Source organism: Rhipicephalus microplus, chromosome 3 (genome assembly GCF_043290135.1).
Source record: "Rhipicephalus microplus isolate Deutch F79 chromosome 3, USDA_Rmic, whole genome shotgun sequence".
Taxonomy (NCBI): domain Eukaryota; kingdom Metazoa; phylum Arthropoda; class Arachnida; order Ixodida; family Ixodidae; genus Rhipicephalus; species Rhipicephalus microplus.
The window spans coordinates 166,901,863-166,914,124 of NC_134702.1; the positions used below are offsets into that span (position 1 = coordinate 166,901,863).

At 43.8% G+C, this 12,262-nt stretch overlaps 1 protein-coding gene across 3 annotated transcripts in view; it reads right to left on the reverse strand.

Moving 5' to 3' along the window:
- Positions 1-12,262, reverse strand: part of LOC142803426 (uncharacterized) — a 107,882-nt gene that overhangs the window by 14,715 nt on the left and 80,905 nt on the right. For all 3 annotated transcript variants that reach the window (XM_075888548.1, XM_075888547.1, XM_075888546.1), the window contains exon 12: positions 6,045-6,116. In XM_075888548.1, the coding sequence (XP_075744663.1) occupies positions 6,045-6,116 (72 nt within the window). The remainder of the gene's footprint in view (positions 1-6,044; positions 6,117-12,262) is intronic.

Consider the following 12,262-nt stretch of genomic DNA (forward strand, 5'->3'; position numbering starts at 1 on the left):
GTTTTGTAAAGCGTCATGAGATCGGATCCAAAAGAGCTGCCAGCATCACTTCGTATAACAATAAAGCTTGTTATTATCGTACTCATCGCTTAAGCCATGCCATTTTTTAGCGTATTCTCAAGTAGCGCGAAACCAAGAAATGGAGGAGTTGGCATTGGTGGAACGCGGTGAACGTTGCACACGTGCAGTCAAGCACTGACCTATATTCGGGAGAAGGCGGTTAAATTTCTTTTTCTCAGGTTACCTTCACTTGCGATTGTATGACAGTGTGGCCTGAGAACTTTTGACCGGCATTCTACGCATGTTAGTCAGGCATTGAGTACGGACACATGGTTAAGCTATAAAAAAGGTTACAGCCGGCTGGAGACCTCTCATATCACCGTTATTCATTGTTTCACCAACATGATCGCAAGCCAAGGCTCTTTCGCATTGAGTTTCCGCCATAATGCTTCGAAAACAATAGATTATTATTAACCTGGCGCCATTAGCTCTTACGAAACAAGGATGCTTGATACATGCCAGACACCGCGTAGACAGAAAATACAGTTGAAGGCATTGTTTTGATGTTCCCAGGCCCACTCACCGTGACGTAAACGATATTTATCGTGTTTGCTCTGTTGTACATATTCGTTTGCGGATAAAAATGAGTATCATTGTTCTCTGTGGGTCTCTGTGTGCAGAATAACTTGTCAAGATTGTGGAAAAGGTTCATTCAATCAAAACGACGAAAATACGCGGAGGCAGTTCGAAACTTGTGACTTAGCAATGTCGTTTACATGTTGAAGTGGGGTGAAATATGAGAACGTGGCTCTGATCTTTTATTTTTCTAACAATGAGCCTACGGTTGGAAAAATAATGACCGTGTAGTTGTGAAAGAGTAGTTTACCTCTCTAAATTGCTTCACTTTAATTTTTCCTAAAAACGAGACACCTCAAAAACCTGCGTTTGATCCCTGAAAATTTGCGGCACATATGGTGAGATGTTTGAGGTCAGTCATTCCAAACGCCATGAACTACAATAATTTTCTGCTACTTTATATGTCATAATTATGGAGCCATAACAAGTTGTAAAATTTTGTTGGTGCCGATATTAATTTGCACTACGGCTCACAAGGATACAATGAAATAATCTTTACATTCAGTCAACACTTGGACTGTTTGTGCGTTGCAAATATATTAGTTTAGTTGGTAACGCCACTATTACAGTTTTCTTTAGCTTTTTTTATTGTTAAACAACTGGTTTGCAAAGTACTCTATATACGCATGACATTTTTTTCCCTGAAAGGCTAGCTTTTACGCAACTTTTTACGGATAACAAAAACTGGGCAATATCCTTTCTCTCGACCACAGACTGTCACCAAAAGTGCGAAAATATTTTACTCGTAAACGTTTCTATTGGCAAAGCCCTTGGCGGTGTGGTAGAAATTCGCGAAAGGTGAAGAATTTTCGTCTTTGGCTATTACGCCTCTTCTAAACAACTTTACAATTTTTACAATTTCTGGAAGTACGGAAATCTCCATAACTGTTGTAAACGTTCTACCAACCTAAAAAGCATATGTGACTGACAACATAAAAAATGCTCTTAATTATTGACAGTGTCCTTAGTGCTACCCTCGCGAAACACAAATAAAAGAAAGTTTGCGGAATGCATGCTGTCTTGTGCACTCGGTCATTTGGTGTTTCCCAGTGGGGGAAATGGGGTGGAGAGTCTACAAGTTGCGGTTGAGAAATCACAGCCAGTGCTGGAGGTGTCGGGTAATCCGCCCCTATGCCCGACTACACAGGCATGCGACTAACTCTAAAGGTATCATGCATTCCTTCCCAGGCATATCTCTCCAGGGAAGCGTGGCGTAACGCACCAACTTTGGGCAATTAGTGGATAGTTACGCTTTGACAAACCAACCCTAGTAACCTATGCAGGAGGAGGTTGAGACTTGGAGCACTGCGATTAACATTACCCGCTTCCCCTTCACCCTGATGGGGTACGCTACGCGAGCTTATGCCAACCTACAGCGCAATTGTTGAAGCGCCATCACCGAAATTTGTCTCATGGGTTCCAATTACTAGACAGCTCAGAAACGTTAAAGCGCACACAGGCGGGGACGAAAGAAAGCACCCGACACATCCCTGTGAGCATTGTCTTCTGTTTGTTTTCCTTTATCACTATCGGTGTGCGTTCCAATGTACATATGACGTAATATCAACTAGCCCACCAACCTATGCTCGTGAGAGAGAATTATATTTCCTTGGGATCTTGGAGCGAAACTCTAAAGTGCCCTTATTGCACTAAGCGCCGTCGCCGTCAGTGCCAGCGGCGTAACGAAGAGAACGAATATGTGCCACAGTAAGTGTGCAAGCCCCAAAACCACGTATAATGCTAGATTAAACGTGCTACTGAAAATGAGTTTCAGAGAGGAAGAAGAGATAATGAGGAGGAAAAATAGGGAGGAGAATACATGCAATGAAAAAAATATATGCAAACTGAAAACCTTGCAGAGAAAAAAATAATGAATAAACTCAGCTGATCTTCCAGGTTCTCGCTTGCCAGCAGGTATTCTCATCGCTACGCTGTGAGATTCTGTAGTGGTGCTAAGGCTGTAATGACCTGACATTCTGGCGTCAAGTGGTACAGGGTGGCTTTAGCTAAGCACCATGGGAAGTGAGGCGAGTATGCCGAGAAAATGATTCTACTCGAAGTGTGCAAATTCAGAAACGCGCTGGTTTGAATTGCCTCCAGCTCACCGGTTCCTGTTTATTTATTGTCTGGGTTAGTGAAGAGTAAGCTTGCCATAGACATCTCTATGGTCCTCTCTAATGGTTTATGATGGTCGAAGAGTTGCGAAGGACGGGAATGGGTTTCGCAGGGGTGGAGTTGAAAGGTACTCGGCTCACATACCCTCGAGCTATCCGCAGCCTGGTTACCCTGCTGTCCCATGTGGTCTGTGGTCCATAAAATCAGATGCTGAATTTGGGGGGTGGGTGCATTGGAACGCTTTCCAGTGTCTGTAGCGTTCAGCATGACGTTGTCGGTGAGTGGGCTGATGCTCCCTTGTAGGTAGTTGCGGCAAACCGCTCGACAATCCGTCAGGAATGCTGGTGACTGTCGTTGTCCATTGGCGAGAGTGGGCGCTATTGCACTTCTTTCAGCCTCGGTGATGATGCGGCACTGCACGGAAGTGCTGATGCGTTCTATTTTGCGATTGACGACTGTTTCTACAGCCTTATTGCTCGCATGGTCGTAGTTAATGGCGTCAGCATACGTCTTGCGCGCATGCTGTCGTTCCAGGGCTTCTATTCTGGCTTCCCACCGGCCCTGAAGTAGTCAGCAATCTATATTGCGGGAGATTGGGGTGACCCTATAGGTAATATAAATGCTGTCGACAATGGGCTTGCAGCGAGCTGCGCCATGAAACTGGCCATAGTACCCGAGGCGTAAGATTAGGACATGGCCTGCTGGTGTTTACGTGAGGCACTTCAGTTTGTGGGTGAGTTGCGCTTTACAAAGTTCTGCATAGATGTTGCACCGAATCAAATGCAAGGAGCTTGCAAGTGGGAGTGGCCGGTGGTAGCTTGAGTGCTGCCTTGTAGGCCTTCGGAAGCATTGGATGTACTTCGTCTTCTTCGCTTTTGTTGAGCCGTTAGCAGGGTGAACTGTATGTCACACTGCTGACCATGGGGCTGCGTACGAGTTTCAGGCTGTCCTCCTTGCGCATGCCATTATAACGAGTCACTTCGCATGATATCATTCGGAACACTTGTAGTGTAAAGCTGGAGAGAAGGATCATGTGTGATTCACATTGCGGGTCGACTGTATCTACATGTCCATTATAAGAATGTTGGTTCTCTCTGAGATTTGTGTGCCGCCAAGGACAACATGGAGGTGGTGGGCTTGGCCGTTCTGCACTCATGGCAGAGCTTGTGTTGATAAATTTGCAGAAGTTGAAATTTTTACCTTGCCCAGGTCAAACCACGTTTCTGTACGTATTGTTCCTCGTAGGTGGCTACCTGCTCTGCAGGTTATTTTCTTTTTCTCCAAGGAACCACCGCGTGGCCCAGATGGTGATGTCATCCGCGTACATTGCGTGATCAATGTTATTGATGCGGTGGAGTTTGTTTGTAAGTGCAACCATAGCTGCATTAAATAGAAGAGGGTAAATCACTGAGCCCTGTGGGGTGACCCTTGCGGGAGCCTTGATAATCCGGCCTCGGCAGCCGCATTTTCTTTGCAGATTACTATGATTGCGTCGCGTGTGCTTACACTTAGGGGCACGTGAAGAACCCAAGGTGATTGAAATTTCTGGAGCCCTTCACTACGGCATTAAAACCCAACCATTAATAATTATTATAATTGACAATACGCACTCGGATTCAGTCGTGACCAACCATTGTGTTGTGATCTGATACAATTGCATGGACTTAACTGTAGATGTGCTGCCGACAATCAAGAGCTCAAGTATGGCCTGGTGGCTAACTTTATCGAATTCCCTCTTTATGTGTAAAGCCAAAATAACGTCTTCTCCTTGATGTGGGGCGTTATCAATAACTTCTTTGAATTGAAATGTACATCCTGTGTGAAAGAATGAGCCCAGAACCTATACATTGCTTCTGAGAGAACATCATTATCTTCGGGATAACCTTGCAGTCGGCTTGTGATGACGCTGTCAAAGAGCTTACCGAGGCACAAAGTGAGGGATATTGGTCGGAGGTTTTCGATCTAGGGTTTTCAGGGGCAAATCTTCTCATGGCCAGACCTGGCCAGTACTCGAGCGGCGTCAATTGTCGATGATCCTCCGTACCCAGTGACGTCTCCCTTTTCATACAATAGATGACGCTGTCCCTTAGAGATGCATGCAAACTACTCTTGGGCGATGATATACTACATGGCGCTGCACGCAATCCATTAGTCGTCTCGTCTTCGAGAGGATGCTCTTCGATAGACATACGTACAATTTGGCGGTTGGGTGAAGGTGCGCTAGATGGCGTTGGTGGTGCAGCTGCTCTCCGATCTCGGGCTGAATGGGGCTGCACCGGCCACCCCGCTCAGCCCACGATAAAAGAGGGCACATGCTGGGCTGATACGTGCGCAGCGGCTGGTTTCACTTGTCGTAATGGAGCTGTCGGCATTTCACTTTGTTCGCGACGCCTGCAATTAGATGCGTGGTGGCTTGGTTTGAGATGCCTGCCTTACAGAAAGGTGTGTATATTACCCGAGCCACGGCCTCTTTTTTTATTCAGCGGCTTTGCCCGAGCACTGATGGCGTTTCGCTTGGTTCATGACGCCTGCAACGCACAGAGTGGTGTGTGGAGCGACCTAGTGCTATGGGTGTTTCGCATGGGTCGCGACGCTAGCAATACAGTGGTGGGTGTAGCACCCGAGCTCTGTCGGCGTTTGCATGCATGTGATGCACTAGTGGTGCACAAAGCAACCGATCGCTGTCAGCATTTCGTTTGGTTCGTTGAGCCTGCTATACCGAGAGGTGCCTGTATGACACGAGCACTGTTGGCGTTTCACTTTCTTCTTGACACCTGCAACACAGTGGTGGGTGTAGCACCCGAGCGTTGTCGGCGTCTGACGATTTGCGATAGCTGCCATGCACAGAGTGAAGTGCGTGCCAACCGACCACTGTCGGTGCTTTGCTTAGTTCGCGCTGCCTGTGAAGCACAGAGGTATGTGTTAGCAACGAAACGGTGCCGACGTTTTGCTTGGTTTATGACGCCAGGAACACAGAGGTGTGTGCAGCAACTGAGTGCTGCCGGCGTTTCAGTTTGTTTGCGACACCTAATATGCACGTAGTGGCGTGCGCAGCACTCGAGCGCTGGCCCTTTATAACGGAATATGTATCGAATGTTACGTTTATACGATTGCGGCTAGCAAAAAGTTCAAACACAGTTGGAGTTGCCCTAACACTATGCTACACTCAGAATTCACGTTAATGAATATCGCAACCATGAGTGAATGTTTTTCACATCTTCCTTTATGTTCTCACAACTTAAGTTCATGAAACAAAAAAGAAATGTGTCAGAGCACCGCAACGCTACACTTACCGAACGGATCTGTCGTCGCTGTCGTATGGTAGTTGATGTCAGTATCGGTTCGATCAGTTGTCTGCGTGCTTTCTGCAAAATAAAAAAGTGTGGTATATTCAACCGCTGTTACCCGTCACTGCACAGAAAACCTTATTTTGTACTTTGGTAACAATGGTAAAACAGTGGGAGAAGCTTGTGTATTACAACCAAAAGCTAACATTCCGTCCAATATTGGGCATCTAGTGCCGCGTACAGTGACTCTGCGAACAAGTCGGATAAGAACTGCGATATTTAGTGTGTCACATACTACATACACCACACACGTGTTTGTGTGTGAGCCATCACATCGAAAAATTGCGCAAAATTTCTCGCAATTGTGAAGCAGGTACCACGCTTTTCCGAAGAATGACAAACCATAGCATAGTCAACGCCACCCTACTAAACAAAAACTAGGATGTCTTATGGCGTTGTCGGTACCCTGTAAATGTGCTTGTAGAAGTTACCCAATCGGCATTTAAAAGGGACCCTGAAAGGCTGCTCCTTCAGCTCTCGCTAACTGAGTTCTGCGTGTCGCGCAGGCCTGGCGTTTCTTTTTTTTTCTCGATGTGAAGCTTTCTATGGTCTAGGTAAATCCGGTGTGTGGCGTGACCACCCTACCTGCGCATACGCGTCAACTCTGCCTCTCTCTCCTCTCCTACACTCCCCCGTATCTCGATTTGCAACGCCTACGCCGGCATCATCTGCTAGTAAATTTCTTGATTGAAAACACCGAATGCTCACGCTGATACACGCTGGAAATTGATCTCAAAGGTAGTGCTGGTGTGAGACCTCCTATGCGTTGCTGGCCAATGAAAATTCGCAGTGTGCGCATTAACTAAAAGTGGACTGAGGCTGTGTCCCAATTAAAGTCGACTATCTCTGATTCCAGATTAGCGCCAATTGGCATGTTTCAGTGCTTTCCGTTCTTTGCGCCCGTCCATGTTTCACTCGTCTGCAACGCCGCGATGAACGCTACCATCACCGCCACCGCCAGTGTAAGCGTTAACGCCCGCTGCTTGGCATCCACACATGAACACACTCGGTTGATGTTTGCTGAACTTGGACTTCAACTTCTGTCGGACGTCACGCAGTTAACTATTTACAGCAAGACCGGTTTAGATACTGTGGTTACTTCAATACTGTCACTTCAAGCACAATCGACAGTGTTGACTACATTTCGTATGGTTCCTAAATAATCTGCCGCATAACGGCCCTATGTGTTGCTACCGCATTCATAGCTTAATTAGTTGTTATGCTGAAACTGACTTTTTCTGAAAGCTTGTCATCCCTGCCTGAATTTCAGAGACGTCTGTGCGTTTCTGTCTAGTTGCTCGTGTCCAGATCTTGGTAGTTTCGAAGATACCTATACTTTAGATACTACCTCAGGTTCTTTTTGGGTATGTTGTATTTGTCTGTCATTCGTATACATTTAAAGATGTACCGTGTATATCAGGTTTAAATGTACTGCTATTGCTACATTCACGAGCGAAACGACAAACATTGGATGAGCCCTGCCCCCATACCTGATACTGCTGCCACCAAGGCACCTAAACTCAGCGAGATTCTTTTGCATTTGCATCAGAATCCTCCAGCAAGGTCAGGAGGAGAGATTTGCATAATGCTAATTGTGAAGCAGTTACATGGCGGCGCTCGCGCCATTTCTACTGGTGTGCCAAGAAACAGGTGTGCCAACGTCTGTGCGCCTTTAACCATTCTCTTTCTCGCTATTTTGTTGCTGCGTAGTTGTGTAACTTCCACGACGTTTGATCGTAGCGGCTGTACAGTTCTACATACTCCAATGCGTGCCGCGTCTTTCGCGCAATTTTTTATGACCCTGCAATGTCATTGTCTAACCATCTTTCTCGTCGTGCTTGGTTACGAACTCAGAAGCTAACAAGAATGGCGTTGTTTCGTTTCTCACGTTCATACGCATCACCGTTTTGAAAGATATCATAGATGTACTTATATGGGATTGGATTGAGTAATAAGCAATTGAGACCTTAGCAACTCTTACCCAGTGAGTGCCGATGCAAGAGAAAATAGGACACGCTTTTACCTAACTGAAGATACCATTGCGTATCCTATCTTTCACAATATTCCAGAGTCATAACCTTATTCTTAGCACAAGTGATTTTTTGCTGTCCCTTTGCATTTACCAGTTGTTCTCCTCCGTAATGTGCGATAGGTCATTATTCACCAGCTTTTACTATTTTTACTTTTCTGCGTCATTCCTACTCTTTAGATGTATATTTAAATTCCATTTGAGTTTCCTGTTGTGGTGATCTTGAAGGCAAATGTTAAATAGTCTGGGCATCTCTATAGTATGTGCTACCGAAAATCCTGCTGACGACTCGGTAAGGTACTGTATATGAGTTCGCAATAAAAGAGTGTGAAAAATTGGCAAATCATACGTACAGTGGGGATCAATGATATGCGAAGCACGAATGAGGAAGGTTAATATGTCACTTTAGAATTCGCCCGACGTTCCAATGTAGACGAGCGTAGTACACAGTAAACACAGGTATAAATGTTATGCAAACTCACGTATCTAGATAAGATGCAAGTATGGTGTTTAGAATTGCGTAACGACGGCACCAATACATTTGCAATACCCGCACCGGCAATGGTGCGCCCGCACCAGCGTGTAAATTAGGCCGTACATAACTTTCTTATGATGATTATCATGTTTGCGTCTGACATTTGTGGTCGTTGTTCATTTATGTCATGTGCGTACTAACAATGTTGTTATACTTGAATCTAGAGCGTAGCATGTAGTCATGTTTTACATGACACGCCATATGGTGATTATCATTTTCGGACGTGTGATTAGCCTTCGTCACCCATTCACGGCACGTAATACCAAATTTGGTATATGTAAAGCTAGCGAAACAGCCGGGAGTGCATCATGAAGGAAGTATGTAGTCATGTTCTTACATGACACGCGTGTTACGAATGAACAGCAAAACCACGACATGCAAATCATGCCATACATGACACGATTATCATGTTATGATTGGTGGCCTATACTCGTCATACAGTCATGCTATGCCATACCCATTTCGGTACATATCCTATTATCGAGACGGCCAGGAGAGCTAAAAGTCGTAGGTGGCTAGATAGATAGATAGATAGATAGATAGATAGATAGATAGATAGATAGATAGATTGATTGATTGATAGATAGATAGAAGATAGATAGATTAGATAGATAGATAGATAGATAGATAGATAGATAGATAGATAGATAGATAGATAGATAGATATGATAGATAGATAGATAGATAGATAGATAGATAGATAGATAGATAGATAGATAGATAGATAGATAGATAGATAGATAGATAGATAGATGCTTTGCTCGTTCTTTCCGTTCTGTTTTTTGCGCCACTGAGAACACCCGGATATAGTGATCATCTAAAAACAAATATAAAACTGATAATATGGAGAATCTTAACATCACCACGCACGGCATTCAAGTGTTGTTGCAACGATTAAGTAGCTCAAAAGAATGTGGTCCAGATGGCCTCACAAACGCGTTTTTTAAGCTTTGTGCGCCAACACTAGCACAGCTTTTAAAGGCCATATTCGCTAAACTATTTATAGATTCATGCCTTCCTTCACACTGAAAAAAAGCAACGACACATAAGCCTGGCCGAAAGAGTGACGTCTCTAATTACCGACCTATATCGCTGACTAGCATGGCATGTAAAATTTTGAAATTTTGAAACACATAATACATACCCCCATTTTTGAACACATGAACACATGAATAAGAATTCACTATTTACGCCATAGCAGCATGGTTTTCGACGAGGTTTTTCTAGTACTACCCAACTGACCAAATTTGCGCACCGCATAGCTTACGCGTTACACCAAAGAAAAACAATGGACTTTATTTTCTTAGACTTTAAAAAGCCGTTTGATACTGTCCCTCATTGTTTACTTTTTAAGAATTGACTATTTATGTCATTTTTTCACAGGGCATCGCATGGGTCGCTGATTATTTGACATTACGCCCAAAAGACTGCAATCGTTATTGGTGCCAGTTCGTGTGCATCGCAGGTAGCATCGGTAGTATTCCAGGGGTCGGTATTGGGACCGCTTTTCTTTCTAATATTTTATTTCCGCTTGTATTTCTCTTATATCAATGGCATAACTGAAGGCGTACAACTTCATATACGGCTGTTCGCGCACTACTATGTTTTGTATAGGGGAATTACGGATTTTCGAGACAATGAGCTCATCTACAGGAACCAAGCCAAAATAAGTGATTGGTGTACACGATGCCACATGCAGTTAACTTAAACAAGACAGTTTACATTGAGTTCACTGGTAAGAAAAATTATTCTAAAACCTCATACACAATTACCAATGTCACTGTAAGTAAATAAAATGAATATAAATACTTAGAACAATACTTCTCGGCTAAGTTAAATTGGCTGTGACATGTTGACTATGTAACAGGCAGGGCTGGCAAAGCTCTTTTGTTCCTTCGCCGTAACGCAAAGAACTTTAATTTGTCAACTAATGATTTGCTTAATAAAACTATGTGCGTTCCGTTCTTGACTATGCGTGTGTCGTTTGGGACCCCTCAACAGTATGTGACACAGCCAAACTTGAAAGGGTGGCAGAACTTGGCCACTCGATTTGTTTGCGGACGATACAACAGAAACTTTACTTCTACTCATGCTTAATAATTATTGCAATAGGATACGCTACATAGTCGAAGACGAAGACTTCGCTTGAAGACTTTTCACAATATATTTCATTCAAAAGTTGGCATTGATAGGCATCTTTAGATGAAAGCACCTAAATATTATTCCCAGAGGGCTGACCACGAGAATAAGGTTTTGAAATTTCTCTGCAAAACAAACTCCTTCAGTAGATCTTTTTTTCCTATAACGATACGGGACTGAAATCAATTAGACAGGCCTGTCGCAAATATATCCTCTACTGACATATTACACGCCCTAGTAAAATAATTCTTTGTGTTAGAGTTGCTGTTTCCTCATGCTACTTCTGGTGATGCCTGCTGCATGCTTGTACTTGTAGTTTCTTGTATTGTGCAATTGTGATCATATAGTTATGTTTTATAACTATAGAATGTATACTTCATTGTTAAATTATTTATATGTATGGTTGTGTACCTTTTATTGTTTTTTATTCTTTGTTCGCACATTTATTTACAGTCGTGCACGAGTGCATATGCTACTCAACTTCTTGTATACGTATTTATGTATGTTTTTTTTGATGAACCTATAGATTTCTGCCATCTGTATACTTTGATTTTTTTTGCCTATTCCCCCCTCTCCCCCCAATGTAATGAAGTGTGGCGCTGTGGGTGTGGCATAAATAACGAAATAGATAGATTGATAGATATGGTTAATGTCGTGGGAGTTCGCTAAGAAATTCTTCGCCTTTTAAATGAGCACACACATCTAAAGATAAGGAGATTCGAAAATCAGAACACCAAGCACCTCGGTTTTTTTTATAACTGCCCCAACAAGCCTTTTCTTGCTATTTTGCATAGACACTGTGTTTTCTATTGTCTTCTTTCAACCTCTAAGTTGAAGACGCATCAAACTCAATGGTCATAGCTTGTAGAGGTGCTGCCTGCATCATGTTTTGTACAGGGTATTTCGCGTAACTAGAAATAAATATTCAAAAGGGATTTAATTATTCAAATACGGCATACGGCTTAACGTGATGCGCTTACTAGGGTATTTCTATACTGTGCTTAATTCGCTAAATAAATAGGTTCAATTATCGAAAATGTCGTTATTCACTTCATACGTTTTTTTAATGTCCTGTAAGGCATTCCGAGAAGTGCCTATGTTTCATTTTTTTTGGGGGGGGGGGGCACCTATACATTTCATGGTGAATTATAATCCATCGTTTGAAGAAAGCCTGTAAAGTATGACCAGGCCACTGCGTTCCTACGCAACACTACTGCAGCGCTCTCCAACGGGCTTCGAGCGACGCAACTGGCGTGAAGACCGCGCTACAAAATTAGTGACCGTCACTCCTGACACCGGCTTCTAAGTGTGTCGGCACTTTAAATGCACAGCAGCTTTTTGGCTAGCTACCGTAGAGCTCTCCGTTCGTGTCTCCGGGCCAACGTGCCACACCGCGTCCCCGTTGGAACAATGTCAAATAAATCAAGTCGCAGCTGCGCGTTGACATCACTTTCTTCCTCA